Source organism: Anomaloglossus baeobatrachus, chromosome 5 (assembly GCF_048569485.1).
Source record: "Anomaloglossus baeobatrachus isolate aAnoBae1 chromosome 5, aAnoBae1.hap1, whole genome shotgun sequence".
Classification (NCBI taxonomy): Eukaryota; Metazoa; Chordata; class Amphibia; order Anura; family Aromobatidae; genus Anomaloglossus; species Anomaloglossus baeobatrachus.
This window is the reverse complement of record NC_134357.1, coordinates 296,393,408-296,420,469: the sequence shown is the minus strand read 5'-3', so window position 1 is coordinate 296,420,469 and position 27,062 is coordinate 296,393,408. Positions and strand designations below refer to the sequence as shown.

Here is a 27,062-nt window from a genome sequence, read left to right as displayed (position 1 = left end):
CCTACTAACAGAAATTATGTATTTTTTTTATTTTTTGAGACCTGGCTAACCTTCTTTTCTTCTTCTCTTGTCTCCGCAGATAGGGTGATGAGCAGCTCTGTTTTCCTGACCCAGAGTACAGAGAGCGCAGTCTGCTAAGGGTCAGTCTGCATTCTCACCAACCAAACTATTTTAGTTAGTGAGAAAAGCAGTAGAAGCAGAAAACAAGTCTTTGTTAATAAACACACACATACGCACTCAACGAGACAACATCAACAAAGGGATGGGTGCTGTGTCCCCCAATGAAGGCTACGAAAAAGGGATTTTACAGCAAGTACAAAAATCCTCTTTATTTTCGGTCGCTTGATTGGGGCACACAGAAAATCATGGGACATCCCAATGCAGACCCTAGGTTGGGAAATGTGTAAGACAAATCCCTCAGAAGATAAAGTGACAGCCACTTATAACATCTGTTCCCATTCACCCATCTGTTGAGGCCAAAGCGTGAAACATGGAAAAAGTGATTGGAGGATCAAGTAGCAGCGTTACAATGCTGCAAGGTTGATGCTTGAGTTTAAAGAGCCCAGGAGGCCCCCACTGATGGAGTGCAATAATTCTGACCCCTGGCGGCTGCACATTGTTCTTATCTTTATGAGCTTTCAGGATGGCAGAAAGAAACCAGCAAGAAATAGTTACCTTTAGAAATAGAGCGACCTTGGCGAGGTCCTTTTGGAATGACTAACAGGGAATCTGAGCATCTGAAGGAAGCTGTCAACTTCAGGTAGGGATGCACATCTCTGACCAGATACAAACCATGTAAGGATTTCTCCACAGCATTAGATGAAGGGCAGAGGGAAAGATGTACATTCTCCTTCATAAAGGTGGAAGGAAAAAAACACTTTGGGAGGGTACGAAGGCACTGGACTCACCACCTTGTCCAGATGAAGGAAAAGAGAGAGCTACAGGACAGAGCTGCCAGTTCTGATACTCACCTTTTAAAAGTGATAGCAATCAGTAACGCTACCTTCCATGAAATTCAGAGTGAGGAAATGCTATGATTGATTCAAAAGAGGACACTGTGTAGTGTGCGAAGCACCATGTTAAGGACTAAAAGATCCAAGGGATACCAGTAAAGAACAGAGTGGGCCATACTGTAAAGAAAAGTCCTGACTTGAGGTTTTGAAGCCAGGTCCTTATGGAAAAAAAAAAAAAGGATAGGGCTGAGACCTGGTTCTGGAGTGAGGTGAAGGCTAAACCAGACTCAGGACCTGACTGCATGAAGGCAAGAAGGGAAGGCAGAAGAAAAACAAAAACAGCTTCCAAGCCTTTATCATCTGGACCACTTGATTGAAAAAATCTGAAGATCTTAGAACTGCGCCAAAACAAAATATGCCATTAAACTGAGCGATAGAGCATTTGAGTGAGAGAGGCTATCTTGTGAGAGAAGGTCTGGTCGATCTGGAAATCTCCATGGAATATTTGCAATAATGTTGACCACCTCAGCACACCATGACCTTCTGTGCCAATCCGGGGCCATGAAGATAACAGGAATACCTATTGACTTGATCTTCTTGAGCAGCTTAGCTAGCATAGGTAGAGGCAGGACAGCTAAGGAAGGGAAAACTGAAACCAAGGACATGCGAGAATGACGACTGCAACTCCTAGAGTAGCGTGTGCTATGTACACCAATCTGGACACCTTGTTGTTGTATCTGGAGTGCCTTACTGTATTCAGTTTTGATTGCAGATGGATGGATGCAGAGACACTGACCTGTGGATAACCATTTGCGAGTTAGGTAGTAGAGACAAAAAGGCGAGAACTATAAGGGAAAATCCAAGAGAACACTGGATGTGTGGTCCATAATCAAATGATAGTGGACAACCACCTTTTATTGCCCAAAGCTTGTACTGAGAAGCTAGCTGCTTCAATAGAGACATAACAGAGGTACTGTACTTGCCTACGTGGGCAGATTCGGACTACCAGGTATGCCAGCTCCGATAGAGGGTACCCTGAGATGATGACTACCTTAGCGACCTTGTAGTTTGAAAAGTGAACTTTGCTATTGATTCTGCTTGTCTCTCTGTGGGATCCTCTAAAAACGCTGCACCAGAGAATGGTAGGATTGTGGTCCTTGATGACCTAAACACGGGGGGTCTATGGAAGGAGAGGGGGACAAGGTGGCAACGAAATCTGCAGGAAAAGGAAACAAAATCTACATATGTTTACGTGAGTAAGAACATTTTTTGGTTTGCGCAAACTCCTTGTGCAGTTCAGCACTGAATTCAGCGTATTTAGAAAAACATTTCGCTACATTTGTTCCTCCTGATGGACCCGGATTCTGAATGGAGTGAAGGACTACTTCTTTCCCAACAAGGGATTTTTTAGATCACAGACAAGCCTGTCAGCCATGTCTATTAGCTTTTGAAGCCTGGTTCAGACCTTGATTCTGATCGGAGTGGTGATTTGATACTGGCGATGACTGCTCTTCCAGTGAGAATGTAGATGGCGTTGTGGAGTTAGGGTCCCGTCACACATAGCGACGTTCCAGTAATCCAACCAGCGATCCAACCTGGCAGGGATCACTGGAGCATCGCTACATGGTCGCTGATGAGCTGTCAATCATGCAGATCTTCACAGCGATCAGAGACCAGCCACCAGCGACCCGTGTAACGACACTGTGCTTGGTAGCCAGGGTACACATCGGGTAACTAAAGCAAAGCGCTTTGCATAGTTACCTGATGTGTACCATGGTTACCAGCGTACCACCGCTTACAGGCTGCCAGATGCCGGCTCCCTGCACATTCAGATCGTTGGTCTCCCACCGTCAAACAAGCCGATGCGTGCTGCACAGCGGGAGACCAACGAGCAAAAAATGGTCCTGATCGTTTTGTAACGATCCGCGACCTCGCAGCAGGGGCCTGCTGCGATATCGCTGGCGAGGTCTCTGATACGTCAGAAAACCTGTGACATTTCAGCGATCTCGCTGTGTGTTACGGGGGCTTTAGACTGAGAGTGGCATTAAGAACTCACGTTAGGCTGCTTGGACCACTGATGTGCTCTGCCATGCTGGTGCGGAACTCACCCAGGGCAGTGGTATCTAGTTTGGGGGTATAAATGGATAGCTGCTTTATGATGGTGATGCCTTGGCTAATTCTGCAACAGACCGAGAGAGGTTAATGGCCTAGGGCGGTAAGGGGCACCTTCTCTCCACAGGGGCCTCCTGGGCCCGAGGTGAGGGCGAATGGGTGCAGGCAGCGCAGGTCGATACAGGTTCACCCAACTGGAATTTTTGCATAGAGGACACAAAAGCAAAGTATACAGTCAGCGAGGGCTGGGTGTACTGTAAGGAACGTCTTTCTATGGGACCATACTGAAAAGCGTAGCTCTGGCACACCCAAACGAGAAAGACACAGATATGGTGGTCCAAAAATTATTTTTATTAATAATAATAATATTATTATAATTCTTCACTCATTTGCAAAATATCGAGTTGTAACCTTCATTCATTTCATGAACGTTTTCGGCATTAAATAGCCTTTATCAAAAAAATTAGGTCTGCATAAACAAAATAACAGAATTAACAATCAGTATATATGTATTTTTTTAAGATCCATATATAACATCATTTTAATTACAATAACAGTCGCCACTGGATCATAATGATATAATAGAATGAAAAAGTATAGGTGTATCATAAAAAAAATGACTGTAAGCACCCATGTACCTAAGTTTACTGGGTCACAGAGTGTGGGCACCCATAGGAGTCTGTATAATAACCGGTAAGGCTGTAAAACCAAAAGAAAAAAAACATGTGACATGCCGATTATGAATGTAAGGAAGGAAAAAAAATAGAGATAAACTAAAAATTAAAAATATAAAAACAGGAAAAAGAAAAGGGGAAAAAAGAAGATAAAAGATAAAAAAGAAACAGAAAATAAATATTAGAAAAGGCTAAGATTGAATAGAATAGACACAAAAGTAATGCATCATTGAGAACAAGAGAAAGAGACGAAGACACAGGAAGAAGCAGGTGTGCAGGAGCCAGATTAAACGCTGGTGCAATCTAACAGGTAAAACTGTATGAACAAATACCTGGTAAAGCTGGGAATCGGCACATCAATAGATTCAAAACACCTATACAAAGAATAAGTGAGTTAGCACCACGTGTCACAAATAGAAACATAAGATCTAAGGCCCTATAGACCATACCTTACGTGATACAAGCTATACAAGCAGGACCGTGCTCCAGCGTGGTGCAATTAGGACACCGTGGAGAGATCTTTAAATCGTATAAAGACTGGTCTCCCGACCAACCCAGAGAGACACAGACAGTCACGTGTTATTAGATGAAGTAGCAGGAATGAAAGCTATCAAAAAAAGCCGAAGGGACAGCACGTGCGTACAACAGTATTCACAAGCTGATAGCATAAGCGTGGCTGAAGGAGCTCATTACCATAACAGTAAATGAAATGACAGAGGCAGAAAACAAGAGATAACTGACTGGTTCCCGCACAATTCTTGGTAGGTGAATATGGAGATTATAGTAAAGCCGGAAAAGGGATTGAAACATAAAACTACAAAAAAAGGAACATGGAAAAAATATAGAGGTTATAACAACGCAAAAAAAGGACTAGGAACAGTCTTCTTGACAAATAGGTCGGTAGGAAGACCACCCTGCACATCGATAGCCACCACTGTATCCAAAAAATTAACGGAAGAAACACTATAATGGAGTGTAAAGGATAGACCCGAAACACTGACGTTCAAATCATTGAAAAAAGATAATAGTGATGATGAGTCACCATGCCAAATTACAAAGACATCATCTATATAACGCCTCCATGCCACAACATGTGCGTCATATAGATGATGGGGGTATACAAAAATATCCTCAAAGATAGACATAAAGATATTGGCGTACGGTGGGGCCACGTTTGACCCCATGGCCGTACCCGTGCGCTGATAATAATACTGATCTTGAAAGAGAAAAAAGTTCCTAGTCCTTTTTTTACGTTGTTATAACCTCTATATTTTTTCTATGTTCCTTTTTTTTGTAGTTTTGTGTTTCAATTTCTTTTCCCTTTTCTGGCTTTACTATAATCTCCATATTCACCTACCAAGAATTGTGCGGGAACCGGTCCATTATCTCTTGTTTTCTGCCTCTGTTTGTCATTTCATTTACTGTTATGGTAATGAGCTCCTTCAGCCACGCTTATGCTATCAGCTTGTGAATACTGTTGTACGCACGTGCCGTCCCTTCGGCTTTCTTTGTTAGCTTTCATTCCTGCTACTTCGTCTAATAACACGTGACTGTCGGTGTCTCTCTGGGTTGGTCGGGAGACCAGTCTTTATACGATTTAAAGATCTCTCCACGGTGTCCTGATTGCACCACACTGGAGCACGGCCCTGCTTGTATTCCTTAATTATTATGTTTATTATTAATATTAAGCGCTGCGGAATATGTTGGCGCTATAGAAATAAAATTTATTATTATTATTATTCCTTGTATCACGTAAGGTATGGTCTATAGGTCCTTAGAGCTTATGTTTCTATTTGTGACACGTGGTGCTAACTCATTTATTCTTTGTATAGGTCAGTGATGGCGAACCTATGGCACGCGTGCCACCAGGGGCACGCTGAGCCCATTCTGTTGGCACGCATGCTGTCGCCCGATCCTGCAGCTTTGGTCTGCTAGTGCAGTGGCGCCGGCAGATCAAATCTGTGTTGGAGCGGAGGAGACATTTCTCCTCCGCTCTGACACTCCTCCTCCCCCAGGCTGCAGGTGTGTTGCCTAGGAGACGGAGGAGCGTCAGAGAGCGGCGCCAGCGCCGTCTGCTGGCCGCGTGGGAACTGAGCAGCACGCAGCGGTGGAGCGGGTGCAGGAAGGTAAGTTGTGTGTTGCTTTTTTTTTTATAACTCGTGTGCGGCAGCGCCAGCATGGGGTGGGGGAACGCACATGGCAGCGTGGAGTGGGAGAGTGGGAACTCACATGGCAGCGTGGGGTGGGGGAACGCACATGGCAGCGTGGGGTGGGGGAACGCACATGGCAGCGTAGGGTGGGAGAGTGGGAACGCAGATGGCATCGTGGGGTGGGAGAGGGGGAACGCACATGGCAGCGTGGGGTGGGAGAGGGGGAACGCACATGGCAGCGTGGGGTGGGAGAGGGGGAACGCACATGGCAGCGTGGGGTGGGAGAGGGGGAACGCAGATGGCATCGTGGGGTGGGAGAGGGGGAACGCACATGGCAGCGTAGGGTGGGAGAGTGGGAACGCAGATGGCATCATGGGGTGGGAGAGGGGGAACGCACATGGCAGCGTGGGGTGGGAGAGGGGGAACGCACATGGCAGCGTGGGGTGGGAGAGGGGGAACGCACATGGCAGCGTGGGGTGGGAGAGGGGGGACGCACATGGCAGCGTGGAGTGGGAGAGGGGGAACGTACATGGCAGCGTGGGGTGGGAGAGGGGGAACGCACATGGCAGCGTGGTGTGGGAGAGGGGGGAACGCACATGGCAGCGTGGGGTGGGAGAGGGGGGACGCACATGGCAGCGTGGGGTGGGAGAGGGGGGACGCACATGGCAGCGTGGGGTGGGAGAGGGGGGACGCACATGACAGCGTGGGGTGGGAGAGGGGGGACGCACATGGCAGCGTGGGGTGGGAGAGGGGGAACGCACATGGCAGCGTGGAGTGGGAGAGGGGGAACGCACATGGCAGCGTGGGGTGGGGGAACGCACATGGCAGCGTGGGGTGGGGGAACGCACATGGCAGCGTGGGGTGGGGGAACGCACATGGCAGCATGGGGTGGGGGAACGCACATGGCAGCGTGGGGTGGGAGAGTGGGAACGCACATGGCAGCGTGGGGTGGGGGAACGCACATGGCAGCGTGGGGTGGGGGAACGCACATGGCAGCGTGGGGTGGGGGAACGCACATGCCAGCGTGGGGTGGGAGAGGGGGAACGCACATGGCAGCGTGGGGTGGGAGAGGGGGAACACACATGGCAGCGTGGGGTGGGGGAACGCACATGGCAGCGTGGGGTGGGGGAACGCACATGGCAGCGTGGGGTGGGAGAGTGGGAACGCACATGGCAGCGTGGGGTGGGGGAACGCACATGGCAGCGTGGGGTGGGGGAACGCACATGGCAGCGTGGGGTGGGAGAGTGGGAACGCACATGGCAGCGTGGGGTGGGGTAACGCACATGGCAGCGTAGGGTGGGAGAGTGGGAACGCAGATGGCATCGTGGGGTGGGAGAGGGGGAACGCACATGGCAGCGTGGGGTGGGAGAGGGGGAACGCACATGGCAGCGTGGGGTGGGAGAGGGGGAACGCACATGGCAGCGTGGGGTGGGAGAGGGGGGACGCACATGGCAGCGTGGGGTGGGAGAGGGGGAACGCACATGGCAGCGTGGGGTGGGAGAGGGGGAACGCACATGGCAGCGTGGGGTGGGAGAGGGGGGACGCACATGGCAGCGTGGGGTGGGAGAGGGGGAACGCACATGGCAGCGTGGGGTGGGAGAGGGGGAACGCACATGGCAGCGTGGGGTGGGAGAGGGGGAACGCACATGGCAGCGTGGGGTGGGAGAGGGGGAACGCACATGGCAGCGTGGGGTGGGAGAGGGGGGACGCACATGGCAGCGTGGGGTGGGAGAGGGGGGACGCACATGGCAGCGTGGGGTGGGAGAGGGGGAACGCACATGGCAGCGTGGGGTGGGGGAACGCACATGGCAGCGTGGGGTGGGGGAACGCACATGGCAGCGTGGGGTGGGGGAACGCACATGGCAGCGTGGGGTGGGGGAACGCACATGGCAGCGTGGGGTGGGGGAACGCACATGGCAGCGTGGGGTGGGGGAACGCACATGGCAGCGTGGGGTGGGAGAGTGGGAACGCACATGCCAGCGTGGGGTGGGAGAGGGGGAACGCACATGGCAGCGTGGAGTGGGAGAGGGGGAACGCACATGGCAGCGTGGAGTGGGAGAGGGGGAACGCACATGGCAGCGTGGAGTGGGAGAGGGGGAACGCACATGGCAGCGTGGGGTGGGGGAACGCACATGGCAGCGTGGGGTGGGGGAACGCACATGGCAGCGTGGGGTGGGGGAACGCACATGGCAGCGTGGGGTGGGGGAACGCACATGGCAGCGTGGGGTGGGGGAACGCACATGGCAGCGTTGGGTGGGGGAACGCACATGGCAGCGTGGGGTGGGGGAACGCACATGGCAGCGTGGGGTGGGGGAACGCACATGGCAGCGTAGGGTGGGGGAACGCACATGGCAGCGTGGGGTGGGAGAGGGGGAACGCACATGGCAGCGTGGGGTGGGAGAGGGGGGGAACGCACATGGCAGCGTGGGGTGGGGGAACGCACATGGCAGCGTGGGGTGGGGGAACACACATGGCAGCGTGGGGTGGGAGAGTGGGAACGCACATGGCAGCGTGGGGTGGGGGAATGCACATGGCAGCGTGGGGTGGGGGAACGCACATGGCAGCGTGGGGTGGGAGAGTGGGAATGCACATGGCAGCGTGGGGTGGGGGAATGCACATGGCAGCGTGGGGTGGGGGAACGCACATGGCAGCGTGGGGTGGGGGAACGCACATGGCAGCGTGGGGTGGGGGAACACACATGGCAGCGTGGGGTGGGAGAGTGGGAACGCACATGGCAGCGTGGGGTGGGGGAATGCACATGGCAGCGTGGGGTGGGGGAACGCGCATGGCAGCGTGGGGTGGGAGAGTGGGAATGCACATGGCAGCGTGGGGTGGGGGAACGCACATGGCAGCGTAGGGTGGGAGAGTGGGAACGCACATGGCAGCGTGGGGTGGGGGAACGCACATGGCAGCGTGGGGTGGGAGAGTGGGAACGCGCATGGCAGCGTGGGGTGGGGGAACGCGCATGGCAGCGTGGGGTGGGAGAGTGGGAACGCGCATGGCAGCGTGGGGTGGGAGAGTGGGAACGCACATGGCAGCGTGGGGTGGGGGAATGCACATGGCAGCGTGGGGTGGGGGAACGCGCATGGCAGCGTGGGGTGGGAGAGTGGGAATGCACATGGCAGCGTGGGGTGGGGGAACGCACATGGCAGCGTAGGGTGGGAGAGTGGGAACGCACATGGCAGCGTGGGGTGGGGGAACGCACATGGCAGCGTGGGGTGGGAGAGTGGGAACGCGCATGGCAGCGTGGGGTGGGGGAACGCGCATGGCAGCGTGGGGTGGGAGAGTGGGAACGCGCATGGCAGCGTGGGGTGGGAGAGTGGGAACGCGCATGGCAGCGTGGTGTGGGGGAACGCGCATGGCAGCGTGGGGTGGGGGAACGCGCATGGCAGCGTGGGGTGGGGGAACGCGCATGCCAGGATGGGGGGGGGGGCATGCATGCCAGGATGGAGGAAACATGCATGCCAGGATGGAGGAAACATGCCACAATAGGGTACATTTACCAAGAAGGGGTACATTTACCTGGATGGGGTAAATTAACCAGGATTGGGAACATTTACCAGGAATGGGGTACATGCCGGGATGGGGGAACATTTACAAGGATGGGCAATATGTCAGGATGGGGTACATTTACCAGCATGGGGGAACATGCCAGAATGGGTAACATTTACCAGGATGGAGGACATTTACCAGGATGGGGCCGTGATGGGGACAAATATACCAGAATGTAGGAAATATATATCAGGATGGGGGACATGTTTACCAGGAAGTGGCCGAGGAAGGGGGACAGAACTACACAATGATGGGGAGGGGAGCCACTCGTACGTCTTTATGGGATTTCAAGATGTTCAGACTTTGAAATGTAGATGTGGATTACAGGGTGAAATCTGATTGCATTCCATGCTAAAATATCTGTCTAATATGCTGCAATTTTTTTCCAGAAAGATCAATCCAACTGCTGTGTCTGGAAAGGGCAGGGGCTCAGCTCCAATGTGTGGTAAGCATGCATGAGTGTGATGCCCCCTGCTGAAGAGAAGACTGCAAAGGTAAGATTAAAATCAATTCTTTATATAATAGGATTGGTTGGCACTTCGGAAAAAAAATTGGGTTTAGGGCTACAGTTTGGGCACTCGGCCTGTAAAAGGTTCGCCATGACTGGTATAGGTGTTTTGAATCTATTTTATATGCAGATTCCCAGCTTTACCAGGTATTTGTTCATACGGTTTTACCTGTTAGATTGCACCAGCGTTTAATCTGGCTCCTACACACCTGCTTCTTCCTGTGTCTTCGTCTCTTTCTCTTGTTCTCAATGATGCATTACTTTTGTGTCTATTCTATTCAATCTTAGCCTTTTCTAATATTTATTGTTTTCTTTCTTTTTTTTTTCTTTTTATCTTTTTTTTCTTTGTCGCTCCATTGGGAGACCCAGACAATTGGGTGTATAGCTTCTGCCTCCGGAGGCCACACAAAGTATTACACTTTTAAAAAAGTGTAACCCCTCCCCTCTGCCTATACACCCTCCCGTGGATCACGGGCTCCTCAGTTTTATGCTTTGTGTGGAAGGAGGCACACATCCACTCATGCATTCTCATATTAGTTATGTCGGTTGGAAGAAAAGAGGGCCCCCACGGGGCCCCCGGCATGTTCCCTTCTCACCCCACTACGTCGGCGGTGTTGTTAAGGTTGAAATACCCATTGCGGGTACAAAGGCTGGAGCCACATGCCGTCTCCTTCACCATCCCTTAGCGGCTCTGGGAGAAGTGGGATCCTAAGCGGTCATCCATTTACTGGGACCGTGCTCCCTCCGCAGCCCCTGTGGGAACCTGCCGGACCGGAGCCTATTCAACCTCAGGGACCGGGCCCTGCAACTCAAAGGTACTCTGTGTCCCCATTGGGGACTGTGCAGGAGCGCACCTTCTTCCCAGAAACCGCGGCAGCTGCTGAATTGAGAAGGCCGGTGGACTTCCGCGCCGACCGTGCCTGCTTGTCGGGCGCGGTCTCAAATTTAGTCCCCGGCTTCATCGCGGCCTAGTCGCAAAAATCCCGCCCCCGGGGGCCTGCCTGTCAGGGGTAAGGGCGGGATTACCGACCTGACGTCGGATGTGAGGGCTGGAGCATCCTGCATGTTTTCCTCCCCCCTCACTGATCACTGTGGGGACCCCAGATTCCCGCACTTTCCTGGCGCCGCCCACGGCTCCACTCCTCCCCTGAGAGCTCCGGCAGCCATTTTTTGGCATTCTGCCGGTGGAGGTGTTCGGTCGGGCTGTATACCCCTTGTTTCCCATATACCCTCAGTGATCACTCTCCTAGGAGACAACAGCATGTCGTCCACAAGGAGCAAAGCTGTTAAGGCACAGGGTTTTTTTGCGGCCTGTACCTCTTGTGGGGCTATGTTACCTGCGGGTTCCACCTACCCTCACTGTGAGCAATGCTCGACCCCTGTTTCGCTTGCTCAGCCGGAGCCTCGGTCACTAGTGGGCCCCTCGGCTCATGTAGACCCCCCTGCTCCCCCTGTCCAGGCGGCAGGGACAGAGTTCGCCTCTTTTGCTGAGAAACTCTCTGAGTCACTTTCACAATCCATGGCTCAGTTTATGGACAAATGGTCTGCCAAGCTGCTAGAAGCTTTGCAGTCCAGACCGGTCCTTTCACAGGCCCCGGCCCCTGTTGGGTCGTTGCCTCCAGGCCCCTCTCGGTCCGCGCCGCAGCGCGCTCCCATGTTGGCCCCTAGGTCTCAGGTGGAGGACTCCTGCCCGGACCACAGTCCTAGACCGGCTAAGCGGGCTCGCTGGGAATCTTCCCCGACTTCTTCACGCTGCTCGGGTTCCCAGCTTGAGGACTCTCTGGAGGACGAGGCGGACGTCGCAGCTCAGGGCTCTGACCCTGACGTCGCCCTTAACCTTGATACACCTGAAGGGGACGCCTTAGTGAATGATCTTATCTCGTCCATCAACCAGGTGTTGGATCTCTCTCCCCCGCCTCCTTCTGTGGAGGAGTCGGCATCTCAGCAGGAGAAACACCAGTTTCGGTTCCCCAAACGTACACGCAGTGCGTTTTTCGATCACTCTAACTTCAGAGACGCTGTAAAGACGCCCAGAGCGGTCCCGGACAAGCGCTTTACTAAGCGCCTCACTGACACGCGTTACCCCTTCCCATCTGAAGTCGTTAAGGGTTGGGCTCACTGTCCCAAGGTGGATCCTCCAGTCTCAAGATTGGCGGCTAGATCCGTGGTATCGGTTGCAGATGGCTCATCGCTAAAGGATGCCACTGACAGGCAGATAGAGCTCCTGGTGAAGTCCATCTATGAGGCCACGGGCGCGTCTTTTGCCCCGGCCTTTGCAGCCGTGTGGGCACTCCAAGCTATCTCGGCTTGTCTGGCTGAGATTAATGCTGTCACACATAATTCTGCTCCGCAAGTTGCGTCTTTGACCTCTCAGGCGTCAGCCTTTTCATCCTACGCCATGAACACAGTCCTGGACTCTGCTAGCCGTACAGCTGTAGCATCCGCTAACTCTGTGGCAGTCCGCAGGGCCATGTGGCTGCGCGAATGGAAGGCGGACTCGGCCTCCAAGAGGTTCTTAACCGGTTTGCCGTTTGCTGGCGACCGTTTGTTTGGCGAACGATTGGATGAGATTATTAAGGAATCCAAGGGAAAGGACTCCTCTTTACCCCAGTCCAAACCTAAGAGACCTCAGCAACGAAAAATACAATCGAGGTTTCGGTCCTTTCGTCCCTCCGCCAAGCCCCAATCCTCTTCGTCCAGCAGGCCGGAGAAAGGCCAGAGGAACTCCTATGCGTGGCGGTCCAAGTCACGCCCCCAAAAGGCCGCAGGAGGCACTGCCTCCAAGACGGCCTCCTCATGACTCTCGGCCTCCCCTAGCCACATCCTCGGTCGGTGGCAGGCTCTCCCGCTTTAGCGACGCCTGGTGGCCACATGTTCAAGACCGATGGGTGAGAGACATTCTGTCTCACGGTTACAGGATAGAGTTCAGCTCTCGTCAATGCGGCTCGTTTCTTCAGAACCTCTCCGCCCCCCGCTCAGGCCGACGCACTTTTTCAGGCAGTGGACGCTCTGAAGACAGAAGGAGTTGTGATCCCCGTTCCCCTTCAGGAACGTGGTCGCGGCTTTTACGCCAACTTGTTCGTGGTGACAAAAAAGGACGGATCATTCCGTCCCGTTCTGGACCTCAAGCTACTCAACAGACATGTGAGAACCAGACGGTTTCGGATGGAATCTCTCCGCTCGGTCATCGCCTCGATGTCACAAGGAGACTTCCTAGCATCGATCGACATCAAGGATGCTTATCTCCACGTGCCGATCGCACCCGAACATCAACGTTTCTTGCGTTTCGCCATCGGGGACGAACACCTTCAGTTCGTGGCATTGCCATTCGGCCTGGCGACAGCCCCACGGGTTTTCACCAAAGTCATGGCACCCGTCGTGGCGGTCCTGCATTCTCAGGGCCACTCCGTGATCCCCTACTTAGACAATCTCCTAGTCAGGGCCCCTTCTCGGGTGGCGTGTCAACAAAGCCTTACCGTCGTTCTGGCGACTCTCCAGCAGTTCGGGTGGATCATCAACTTCCCGAAATCCAAGTTGACACCGACCCAATCACTGACTTACCTCGGGATGGAGTTTCATACACAGCCAGCGGTAGTCAAGCTACCGCGGGACAAACAGCTTTCTCTGCAGGCAGGGGTGCAATCACTTCTTCGGAGTCAGTCACACCCCTTAAGGCGCCTCATGCACTTCCTGGGGAAGATGGTGGCAGCTATGGAGGCAGTGCCGTTCGCGCAATTCCATCTACGGCCACTCCAATGGGACATTCTCCGCAAATGGGACAGGAGGTCGGCTTCCCTCGACAGGAACGTCTCTTTCCCTTGCAACCAAGACGTCACTTCAGTGGTGGCTCCTTCCCAATTCTCTATCGCAGGGAAAATCCTTCCTTCCCCCAACCTAGGCTGTGGTCACCACGGACGCGAGCCTGTCAGGGTGGGGAGCGGTTTTTCTCCACCACAGGGCTCAGGGAACCTGGACTCCGATAGAGTCATCCCTTTAGATCAATATTCTGGAGATAAGGGCAGTGTATCTAGCCCTATTGGCTTTCCATCGGTGGCTGGAGGGCAGGCAGATCCGTATCCAGTCGGACAACGCCACTGCCGTCGCATACATCAACCACCAAGGCGGCACTCGCAGTCGTCAAGCTTTCCAGGAAGTCCGGCGGATTCTGCAGTGGGTGGAAGCCACAGCCTCCACCATCTCCGCAGTTCACATCCCGGGCGTAGAAATCTGGGAAGCAGATTTTCTCAGTCGTCAGGGCATGGATGTGGGGGAATGGTCTCTGCACCCAGAAGTGTTTCGAGAGATCTGTCGCCGCTGGGGAACGCCGGACGTCGATCTCATGGCGTCACGGCACAACAACAAAGTCCCGGCATTCATGGCACGATCTCAGGATCACAGAGCTCTGGCGGCGGACGCATTAGTTCAGGATTGGTCGCAGTTTCGACTGCCTTATGTGTTTCCTCCTCTGGCGATGCTGCCCAGTGTTACGCAAGATCAGGTCCGACTGCCGTCGCGCCATTCTCATCGCTCCAGACTGGCCGAGGCGGTCGTGGTACCCGGATCTGTGGCATCTCACGGTGGGTCAACCGTGGGCGCTTCCAGACCGCCCAGACTTGCTGTCACAAGGCCCGTTTTTCCATCTGAATTCTGTGGCCCTCAACCGGACTGTGTGGCCATTGAGTCCTGGCTCCTATCGTCTTCAGGGTTATCTCAGGATGTCATTACCACCATGAGACAGGCCAGGAAGCCAACGGCCGCCAAGATCTATTACAGGTCTTGGCAAATCTTCTTATCCTGGTGCTCTGATAACGGTTTTCCTCCATGGCCGTTTGCCTTACCCACATTTCTTTCAATCCGGAATGGACAAGGGTTTGTCACTCGGCTCTCTCAAGGGCCAAGTATCGGCGCTCTCTGTATTTTTTCAAAAGCGCCTAGCCAGGCTTCCGCAGGTCCGCACGTTCCTGCAGGGAGTTTGCCACATAGTCCCACCTTACAAGCGTCCGCTGGAACCCTGGGATCTTAACAGGGTGCTAACGGCTCTTCAGAAATCACCTTTCGAGCCGCTGCGGGATGTCTCTCTATCACGTCTTTCGCAGAAGGTGGCCTTTCTAGTGGCAGTCACATCTCTCCGGAGAGTGTCTGAGCTTGCAGCGCTGTCATGCAAAGCCCCCTTCCTGGTGTTTCACCAGGATAAGGTGGTTCTGCGTCCGGTCCCGGAATTTCTCCCTAAGGTGGTATCCCCTTTTCATCTCAATCAGGATATCTCCTTGCCTTCATTTTGCCCTAATCCAATTCACCAATGTGAAAAGGATTTGCACTCTTTGGATCTGGTGAGAGCACTCCGGCTCTACGTGTCTCGCACGGCGCCCCTGCGTCGCTCAGATGCGCTCTTTGTCCTTGTCGCTGGCCAGCGTAAGGGTTCGCAGGCTTCCAAGTCAACCTTGGCTCGGTGGATCAAGGAACCGATTCTCGAAGCCTACCGTTCTTCTGGGCTTCCGCTTCCTTCAGGGCTGAAAGCCCATTCTACCAGAGCTGTGGGTGCGTCCTGGGCATTGCGGCACCGGGCTACGGCTCAGCAGGTGTGTCAGGCAGCTACGTGGTCTAGTCTGCACACTTTCACGAAACACTATCAAGTGCATACCCATGCTTCGGCAGACGCCAGTCTAGGTAGGCGAGTCCTTCAGGCGGCGGTTGCCCACCTGTAAGAAGGGGCCGTTTTTTCGGCTCTTGTTTATTGAGGTATTCTTTTACCCACCCAGGGACTGCTCTTGGACGTCCCAATTGTCTTGGTCTCCCAATGGAGCGACAAAGAAGAAGGGAATTTTGTTTACTTACCGTAAATTCCTTTTCTTCTAGCTCCTATTGGGAGACCCAGCACCCGCCCCTGTTCCCTTCGGGCTGGTTGTTCTTTTGTGTACACATGTTGTTCATGTTGAATTGTTCTTTTGGTTCATGGTTTTCAGTTCTCCGAACATCCTTCGGATTGAATTTACCCTTGACCAATTTATAAGTTTTCTCCTTCCTGCTTTTGCACCAAAACTGAGGAGCCCGTGATCCACGGGAGGGTGTATAGGCAGAGGGGAGGGGTTACACTTTTTAAAGTGTAATACTTTGTGTGGCCTCCGGAGGCCAAAGCTATACACCCAATTGTCTGGGTCTCCCAATAGGAGCTAGAAGAAAAGGAATTTACGGTAAGTAAACAAAATTCCCTTCTTTTTTTTTCTTTTTCTTGTTTTTATACTTTTTATTTTGGTTTTGTTTTGTTTTTTTTATTTTTAGTTTATCATTTTTTTTTTTATTTTTTTTTTCCTTCCTTACATTCCTAATCGGCCTGTCACATGGTTTTTTCTTTTGTTTTACCGCCTTACCGGTTATTATACAGACTCCTATGGGTGCCCATACTCTGTGACCCAGTAAACTTAGGTACATGGGCGCTTACAGTTATTTTTTATGATACACCAATACACTTGTCTTATATTTTTTTTGCCCCCCAAAAAAGCACTAGGGCTTATTTTTGGAGGAGGTCTTATTCTTGGAGAAACACGGTTGGGGTAAGTTTACCTCCCAAAAAAACAGACCCCCCCCCCCCACTTCCCAGGAGACTCATACTCACCAGACCAGGATGTCTGCGTGGCTCCCAGGGCCTCCTGTGATCTCTGGTCGGTGCTGCATGCCGTTCTACCCTGCTGCTAGCTGACACACACAGAAGATCCCAGACACACACAGCAGATCACACACACAGCCGATCTCCGACACACACACACACACACACACACACACACACCAGATCACAGATATACACAGCAGATCACACAGCCGATCGCAGGCACACACAGCCGATCGCAGGCACACACAGCCGATCGCAGGCACACACAGCCGATCGCAGGCACACACAGCCGATCGCAGATACACACAGCAGATCAGAGATACACACAGCCGAACGCAGAAAGACACAGCCGAACGCAGAAAGACACAGCCGAACGCAGAAAGACACAGCCGAACGCAGACACACACACACACACAGCCGAACGCAGACACACACACACACAGCCGAACGCAGACACACACACACACAGCCGAACGCAGACACACACACATCACATCCAGCACTTACAGCAGCAGGGAATGAGAGCAAGTCACGTGTCCGGCCATAGGTCCTGTTCGTCGCGCTGCACTGCGTCTCAGGATTCTCCCGGTGAGAAGAGATCGGTGTCGCTGGATGAGGTCAGTGTGTGTGTGCGATCCGATGTTTGTGTGTGATTTGATGTTTGCGTGTGATCCGATGTTTGTGTGTGCGATCCGATGTTTGTGTGAGAGATCTGGTGTGTGTCTGAGATCTGATTGTGTGTGTGTGTGTGTGTGAGAGATGTGATGTGTGCGGGTGTGTGATAACTGCAGGTCCTGCCGCTCAGTGTCGGGCGAGTGTAATTGCCGGGTGCCGCTGTGTATAATGAAGTGTCCTGCAGTATCTAACTTTTTTAGCTGCACGGACACTTCATTATTGATCCGGGACTAGGGCTTATTTTCGGGGGAGGGCTTATATTTAAGCCTTTTTCCGAAAATGCTGAAAATCCTTGCTAGGGCTTATTTCTTTGTCGCTCCTAATTGGGAGACCCAGACAATTGGGTGTATAGCTACTGCCTCCGGAGGCCACACAAAGCATTACACTTAAAAGTGTAAGGCCCCTCCCCTTCTGCCTATACACCCCCCGTGGGATCACGGGTTCCTCAGTTTTCAAGCTTTGTGCGAAGGAGGCTGACATCCACGCATAGCTCCACTGTTTAGTCAGCAGCAGCTGCTGACTATGTCGGATGGAAGAAAAGAGGGCCCATACTAGGGCCCCCAGCATGCTCCCTTCTCACCCCACCCTTTGTCGGCGGTGTTTGTTAAGGTTGAGGTACCCATTGCGGGTACGGAGGCTGGAGCCCACATGCTGCATCCTTCCCCATCCCAGGGCTCTGGGTGAAGTGGGATTTTACCGGTCTCCAGGCACTGAGACCGTGCTCCATCCACAGCCCCTGGGATCTGCTGGACATGGAGCTGAGTATCGTCAGGGACATGGCCCTGCTACATTAAGGTACTCTGTGTCCCCGTGCAAATCGCGCACACACACACCAGCATTGCTGGGTGTGTTAGTGCGCCCGGGACAATAGCGCTGTGCGCGTGTGCCACACTACCTTCAGCTAGCTGAAGGAGTTAATGGTTTGGAAACGGTCGCGCCGGCCGCTGTTGTCAGTTTTAACTGCGGCGCGGCTGGGACTTGTGGTTCGCCGGGGACTTCCGCGCTCGCCGTGCATATTTGACGGCCGCGCTTACTACTACAGTCCCCGGCTTTTTCCGGCCTAGTTCGTTTCGTTCCCGCCCCCAGGCCTGCCAGTCAGAGTGGGGGCGGGACGCTGTGCAGAACGTCAGCGCCGAGGGCTGGAGTTTACTTTACATACTCCAGCCCTCACACTGAACACAGTGAGACGCTGGTTTCCCGCTCTTCGTCTGAGGCACGCCCACGGTCCGCCCCTCTTCACTGAACGCCGGCAGCCATTCCTGACGTGCTGTTTGAGCTGGAGAAGGGGAGACAAGTTATGGGAGACCCAGGCACGGGATTCTAGCGACCACACACCCGCTTTCAGCGGGCGGTAAGCGACACCTCTGGTGCCTACCCCACTTGTGCTGCAGTGTTCATTTGTATTTTTATGCTATACATTGCACTGTACTGGCGCTGGTAATTCTTCACTATATACCCTCTTGGATTGCTCTGAGACAACAGCATGTCGTCCGCAAAACCAAGGGTGCCAAGGCACAGGCTTTCTATGCTGCCTGTACCGCATGTGGGGCTACTCTACCGGCAGGTTCCACTGACCCCCATTGTGTGCAGTGCTCAGCCCCTGTGGCACTTGTTCGGCCGGGGCCTCTGCTAGAGGTGACCCAGGGAGAACCACCTGTGAATACTGTCCAGGTGACGGGGACAGAGTTTGCAGCTTTGCTGATAGATTATCCGTGACTATGACTAAAATCCTAGAAACTTTGCAGTCTAGACCAGTAACGCAGACCATGGGCACGGTTGAATCACTGTCCCCTGGTCCCCCTCATTTGGAACAGCTCCGGGCTCCGGAGGTGTCCCATGCATTCCAGGGTGACGGCTCTGACACGGACGACAGTCCCAGACAGCCTAAGAGAGCTCGCTATGAGCGGCCCCCTACATCATATCACTGGTCAGGCTCTCAGCAGGAGGATTCTCTGTGTGATGAGCCGGAAATAGCTGATCAGGATTCTGATCCCGAGATACTCCTGATGGTGACGCCATAGTGAACAATCTTATCGCGTCCATCAATAAAATGTTGGATATTTCTCCCCCAGCTCCTCAAGTGGAGGAGTCAGCTTCACAGGAGAAATTCCATTTCAGATTTCCCAAGCGGAAATTAAGTATTTTTCTGGACCATTCTGTCTTTAGAGAGTCAGTCCAGAAACACCACGCTTATCCAGATAAGCGTTTCTCCAAACGGCTTAAGGATACACGTTATCCCTTTCCTCCTGATGTGGTCAAGAGCTGGACCCAGTGTCCCAAGGTGGATCCCCCTATCTCCAGGCTTGCGGCTAGATCCATAGTTGCAGTGGAGGATGGGGCTGCACTTAAAGATGCCACTGACAGACAGATGGAGATCTGGTTGAAATCCATCTATGAGGCTATCGGCGCGTCGTTTGCTCCTGCATTCGCAGCCGTATGGGCACTCCAAGCTATTTCAGCTGGTCTTGCACAGATTGACACGGTCACACGTACATCTGTTCCGCAGGTGGCATCCTTAACCTCTCAAATGTCTGCATTGGCGTCTTACGCGATTAATGCTGTCCTGGACTCTACGAGCCGTACGGCAGTGGCATCTGCTAACTCCGTGGTTTTACGCAAAGGGAATGGAAAGCAGATTCTGCTTCCAAAAAATGTTTAACCAGTTTGCCATTTTCTGGTGACCGGCTGTTTGGTGAGCGCTTGGATGAAATCATAAAACAGTCCAAGGGTAAGGATTCATCCTTACCTCAGCCCAGACAAGACAAACCCCAACAGAGGATGGGACAGTCGGGGTTTCGGTCCTTTCGAGGTTCGGGCAGGTCCCAATTATCCTCGTCCAAAAGGACTCAAAAGGATCAGAGGAGTTCAGATTCTTGGCGGGCTCAGTCACGCCCAAAAAAGACAGCCGGAAGACCCGCTACCAAGGCGGCTTCCTCATGACTTCCGGTCTCCTCCCTCCGCATCCTCGGTCGGTGGCAGGCTCTCCCGCTTTGGCGACATTTGGCTGCCACAGGTCCAAGACCGTTGGGTGCGAGACATTCTGTCTCACGGGTACAGGATAGAGTTCAGTTCTCGTCCTCCACCTCGATTCTTCAGAACGTCTCCGCCTCCCGACCGAGCCGATGCTCTCCTGCAGGCGGTGTGCACTCTAAAGGCGGAAGGAGTGGTGATCCCTGTTCCTCTTCAAGAGCAAGGTCACGGTTTTTACTCCAATTTGTTTGTGGTACCAAAAAAGGACGGGTCTTTCCGTCCCGTTCGGGACCTAATGCTTCTCAACAACCACGTGGGAACCAGACGGTTCCGGATGGAATCCCTCCGATCCGTCATCGCCGCAATGTCTCAAGGAGATTTCCTAGCATCGATAGACAGCAAGGATGCTTATCTCCACGTACCGATTGCTCCAGAGCATCAGCGTTTTCTACGCTTGGTTATAGGAGACTAACACCTTCAGTCCGTAGCCCTGCCTTTTGGTCTGGCGACAGCCCCACGGGTCTTCACCAAAGTCATGGCAGCTGTAGTTGCAGTCCTACACTCTCAGGGACACTCCGTGATCCCTTACTTAGACGATCTGCTGGTCGAGGCGCCTTCTCAAGAGGCATGCCAACACAGCCTGAACGTGGCGCTGGAGGCCCTCCAGGGTTTCGGGGGGATCATCAACTTTTCCAAGTCGAATCTAACCCCGACCCAGTCGATAACATATCTTGGCATGGAGTTTCATACTCTCTCAGCGGTAGTGAAGCTTCCGCTTGTCAAATAGCGTTCATTGCAGACAGGGGTGCAATCTCTCCTTTACGGTCAGTCACACCCCTTGAGACGCCTCATGCACTTCCTAGGGAAGATGGTGGCAGCAATAGGGGCACTCCCTTTCGCGCAGTTTCATCTGCGTCCACTACAATGGGACATTCTCCGCCAATGGGACGGGAGGTCGAGGTCCCTCGACAGCAACGTCTCTCTCTCTCAGGCGGCCAAGGATTCTCTTCGATGGTGGCTGCTTCCCACCTCATTGTCGAAAGGGAAATCCTTCCTACCCCCCTCCTGGGCGGTAGTGACGACAGATGCGAATCTGTCAGGGTGGGGAGCAGTCTTTCTCCACCACAGGGCTCAAGGTATGTGGACTCAGCAAGAGTCCACTCTTCAGATCAACGTTCTGGAGATCAGAGCACTGTATCTTGCTCTACAAGCCTTCCAGCAGTGGCTGGAAGGCAAGCAGATCCGTATTCAGTCGAACAACTCCACAGCGGTGGCATACATCAACCACCAAGGAGGAATTCGCAGTCGGCAAGCCTTCCAGGAAGTCCGGCGGATTCTGACGTGGTGGAAGACACGGCTTCCACCATATCCGCAGTTCACATCCCAGGCGTGGATAACTGGGAAGCAGACTTCCTCAGTCGCCAGGGTATGGACGCAGGGGAATGGTCTCTTCACCCGGACGTGTTTCAAGAGATCTGTCGCCGCTGGGGGATGCCGGACGTCCACCTAATGGCGTCTCGGCACAACAACAAGGTCCCAGTTTTCATGGCATGGTCTCACGATCACCGAGCTCTGGCGGCAGACGCCTTAGTTCAAGATTGGTCGCAGTTCCGGCTTCCTTATATGTTTCCACCTCTGGCTCTGTTGCCCAGAGTGCTGCGCAAGATCAGGTCCGACTGCCGCCGCGCCATCCTCGTCGCACCAGACTGGCCAAGGAGGTCGTGGTACCCGGATCTGTGGCACCTCGCGGTAGGCCAACCGTGGGCACTACCAGACCGACCAGACTTGCTGTCTCAAGGGCCATTTTTCCATCAGAATTCTGCGGCCCTGAACCTGACTGTGTGGCCATTGAGTCCTGGATCCTAGCGGGTTCAGGATTGTCTCAAGAGGTCATTGCCACCATGAGACAGGCCAGACAACCTACCTCCACCAAGATATACCACAGGACGTGGAAAATATTCTTGTCTTGGTGCTCTGCTCAGGGAGTCTCTCCCTGGCCATTTAGTTTGCCTACTTTTCTTTCCTTCCTGCAATCCGGGTTGGAAAAAGGTTTGTCGCTCAGCTCCCTCAAGGGGCAAGTCTCAGCGCTATCTGTATTTTTTCAGAAGCGCCTAGCACGACTTCCTCAGGGACGCACGTTCCTGCAAGGGGTCTGTCATATCGTCCCTCCTTACAAGCGGCCGTTAGAGCCCTGGGATCGGAACAGGGTTCTAATTGTTCTTCAGAAGCCGCCTTTCGAGCCTATGAGGGATGTTTCCCTTTCTCGCCTTTCACAGAAAGTGGCCTTTCTAGTAGCGGTCACGTCTCTCCGGAGAGTGTCCGAGCTAGCAGCGCTGTCATGCAAATCTCCCTTCCTGGTGATTCACCAGGACAAGGTGGTCTTGCGACCTATTCCGGAGTTTCTCCCTAAGGTGGTATCCCCGTTTCATCTTAATCAGGATATCTCCTTGCCTTCCTTGTGCCCTCATCCAGTTCATCAATGTGAAAAGGATTTGCATTGTTGGATCTCGTGAGAGCGCTCAGGATCTACATTTCCCGCACGGCGCCCCTGCACCGCTCGGATGCACTCTTTGTCCTTGTCGCTGGTCAGCGCAAAGGGTCGCAAGCTTCCAAATCCACCCTAGCTCGGTGGATCAAGGAACCAATTCTTGAAGCCTACCGTTCTGCTCGGCTTCCGGTTCCCTCAGGGCTGAAGGCCCATTCTACCAGAGCCGTGGGTGCGTCCTAGGCATTACGACACCAGGCTACGGCTCAGCAGGTGTGCCAGGCGACTACCTGGTCGAGTCTGCACACTTTTACCAAACACTATCAAGTGCATACCTACGCTTCGGCGGACGCCAGCCTAGGTAGACAAGTCCTTCAGGCGGCGACGGCCCACCTGTAGGGTAGGGCTGTTTTTACGGTCCTATCACGAGGGGTTATTATACCCACCCAGGGACTGCTTTTGGACGTCCCAATTGTCTGGGTCTCCCAATTAGGAGCGACAAAGAAGAAGGGAATTTTGTTTACTTACCGTAAATTCCTTTTCTTCTAGCTCCAATTGGGAGACCCAGCACCCGCCCTGTTTGCTTAGGGATTTTTGTTGGTTCGGGTACACATGTTGTTCATGTTGACTGGTTTCGGTTCTCCGATGTTCCTTCGGATTGAATTTGTTCTTAAACCGGTTATTGGCTTTCCTCCTTCTTGCTTTGGCACTAAAACTGAGGAACCCGTGATCCCACGGGGGGTGTATAGGCAGAAGGGGAGGGGCCTTACACTTTTAAGTGTAATGCTTTGTGTGGCCTCCGGAGGCAGTAGCTATACACCCAATTGTCTGGGTCTCCCAATTGGAGCTAGAAGAAAAGGAATTTACGGTAAGTAAACAAAATTCCCTTCTTTTGGGGGAGGTCTTATTTTTGGAAAAACACGGTATTATATTATTATGATCCAGTGGCGACTGTTATTGTAATTAAAATGATGTTATATATGGATCTTAAAAAATACATATATACTGATTGTTAATTCTGTAATTTTGTTTATGTTGACCTAATTTTTTTGACAACGGCTATTTAATGCCGAAAACGTTCATGAAATGAATGAAGGTTACAACTCGATATTTTGCAAATGAGTGAAGAATTATAATAATAATAATACAAATAATTTTTGGACCACCATATCTGTGTCTTTCTCGTTTGGGTGTGCCAGAGGTACGCTTTTCAGTATCGTCTCTTTTTTTTCACTGAGCAACCCTCTATTTGACAGTGAGCAAGATTATCCATTTATAATATTTCTATGGGACCAGACATGGTTAAAGGAAAAGAAGAAAAGTGGCGATAAACAGGAGGGGGTTAATGGGTGCCTGAAAAAGGGGGAGGGGTTGGAGTCTTGCTGGGGACCATTGTGTGAGTGGCTCAAGAATGCAGTGGAAGCCACAGGAGAAGATCTATTTGAGCGGTGGAGTCTTGGGTGACACTTCAGAAGGAAGAAAAAAAAAGGCTAAAGATCAATAAAAGGGGGGGGAGGGAGAAGATGGCAAAACGTCACTGGGAGGGGACTGCAGCTGGTGCAAAACAGCAGGATGTGGGGGATTTGCTTGCCTGTACTGAATATTGGATGCTGGATATGGATCATGGACAGTAAAGATCCAAGGAGATGATCAACTCGAAGACTTTTAGAACTGCCTTCACTCCACGTACACACCTGGCACTAGGGGGTGGTCAGAAATGTCATAACGTCAACTGTCAAGAATAGGTTTTGCCATCCAGACACGAAAGGAAACAGGCTGACCCCTGGCAAACTGTTGTATCTGCCCTTTAGGTCGGGAAAGCAGGCAGAGTGGCTCTTCCCCATCTGTTACCCTACCTGCAGAGACGAGAGAATATTAGCAATGTCGTCATAGAAAATAAAAATGTTTGGAGCTCCAGATTCATGTCTGCCTCCTAGTGACACTGAGCTAAACTAAATAGCTTGGTTGCCATTAAGTGGGTGTAACCTGCTAAGAAACCTCTTCTTTTTTTTTTTTTTTTTTTTAAGTTGTAATTCTTAGTGTCAGTGTCCTGGTATCAACAGCATACACCAATTATTTCTTGTCCCCTAATGATGTGACTGAGAAATTATCTTATTCTACCTCACTTCTAGTAATTGGGGAAGGGTGCAGGGAGCTGTTAGCCACTGGTCACTAAACAGTGAGAATGCTGTAATAATTCCCCAGTACTTTGATTTACAGCCTGTTCTGCACAAATATGCTAGGGTGAGCAGTAACTGCAACGGCTCATGCCACAACTTCTGGAAGCAAGTGGCTGCAGGGAGAAAAAAGTTGACTTCCTCCCTGTAGCCGCTGCTCCATTAAGCAGGCAACACAGGGTTTAAATGTTATTGACCTGCACATCAATACTATAGATATGGTTTCTGGATTTGATGGGTTCCCTCCTAAAGTAGTAGTCACATTAGTGTATAGCATCCGCTGCATGAGAATCTGCTGCTATATGCTACTAAAGGTCCAGTCACACTAAGCAACTTACCAGCGATCCCAACAACGATAGGGATCGCTGGTAAGTTGCTAGGAGGTTGCTGGTGAGCTGTCACACTGCGACGCTCCAGCGATCCCACCAGCAACCTGACCTGGCAGGGATCGCTGGAGCGTGGCTACACGAGTTGCTGGTGAGCTCACCAGCAACCAGTGACCAGCCCCCAGTCTCCTAGTTACAGCACACATCAGGTTAATTAACCCGATGGGTGCTGCAGCTAAATGTGCACAGAGCAGGGAGCAGCGCACAATGCTTAGCGCTGGCTCCTTGCTCTCCTAGTTACAGCACACATCGGGTTAATTACCTGATGTGTGCTGCAGCTAAATGTGCACAGAGCAGGGAGCAGCGCACAATGCTTAGTGCTGGCTCCTTGCTCTCCTAGTTACAGCACACATCGGGTTAATTACCTGATGTGTGCTGCAGCTACATGTGCACAGAGCAGGAGCCGGCACTGACAGTGAGAGCGGAGGAGGCTGGTATCAAAGGTAAATATCGGGTAACCAAGGACAGGGCTTCTTGGTTACCCGATGTTTACATTGGTTACCAGCCTCAGCAGAAGCTGGCTCCCTGCTCACTGCACATTAGTTGTTGCTGTCTCGCTGTCACACACAGCGATCTGTGCTTCACAGCAGGACAGCAACAACTAAAAAATGGCCCAGGACATTCAGCAACAACCAACGACCTCACAGCAGGGGCCAGGTTGTTGCTGGATGTCACACACAGCAACATCGCTAGCAACGTCACAAAAGTTGTTCGTTACCAGCGATGTTGCTAGCGATGTTGCTTAGTGTGACGGGGCCTTAACACCCTGTTCAAACTCTCATGTGAGTGTAAGCTGGGTGTCATTCTACTGTGATCCGATTTTCTTGCATGTGATAAACTGATCACAGGTGTGGAGAAGATAAGATTAGTCTCTCCATTGTCTGTCTATGCATATATCTAACTACACTCAGATTAAATCAGTGCAGTTCGATGTTTACATGCAGCCATTGACTTGTATGGGTGCGCGTGATCCGAAATACGCTGTCAATTGGCACTGCTCCATAGTATTACATTGGAGCAAGTGCTATCCAATAAAACATTGCATAGCACTTGTCTGTGTTGTATGGTAGTGTGAGCGAGCCCTAAATCTCATAATTTTATATTTCTAATCTAGTCATGAACAGTTAAAGTTTTGAAACGATAGAAAAATATGGTGTAGAAAATGTACTGGAGTGTAGACAGTAGCCCACACGTTGCATAAACAGTTCTCTTCTATACTTTCACTAGGCCTGTGATGCGTGGAAAAAAGAAGCCGAAGAGGCCAATGAAAGAGCCACAGCAGCCAGCATGGAATGTGAATTGGCCCGGGAGCAGAGGGACGCTCTGGAACAACAGCTAAAGAAACTGCAGGAAGAGCTAGAGCGAGTCCCGGGAGCTCAAGACTCCAAGCTACATGGTGGCGCTGTTAATGAACTGGAGGGTCTTCCTCTTTCTACTCTGTTTAGCATTCAGAAGCAGCTACATGCCAACCTTGAAAGGGTTGATAAGGTTAGTCTTGGGGAGTGGGCTATTGAAAGGTACCATATAATGATATATGTCCATTATACTTTAAAGACCATGGGCAGTAATATTACATCTCTGCGGTCATAGTGTTAATCCCCACCTGCTGTGCAGGCGGGGATCCTTGCACATGTCGGCTGATTTGTACAGCTGATGTGTGCCTGGCAGGTATGAGTGGAATCTCTATCCACCCGTACCTGTTAACCCCTTAAATGGTGCTGTCAAGATGTGACCGCGCCATATTAACGACGATAGCGGTAGATGTTTACTCGCCGCCCGATACCGAAAGTACACGTGTACATGTTTGGTATCT

At 52.2% G+C, this 27,062-nt stretch overlaps 1 protein-coding gene across 1 annotated transcript in view; it reads left to right on the top strand.

Moving 5' to 3' along the window:
- UNK (unk zinc finger) overlaps positions 1 to 27,062 on the top strand; it is a 134,262-nt gene that overhangs the window by 104,007 nt on the left and 3,193 nt on the right. The window contains exon 16 of the mRNA XM_075349610.1: positions 26,477 to 26,737. Coding sequence (XP_075205725.1) covers positions 26,477 to 26,737 — 261 coding nt within the window. The remainder of the gene's footprint in view (positions 1 to 26,476; positions 26,738 to 27,062) is intronic.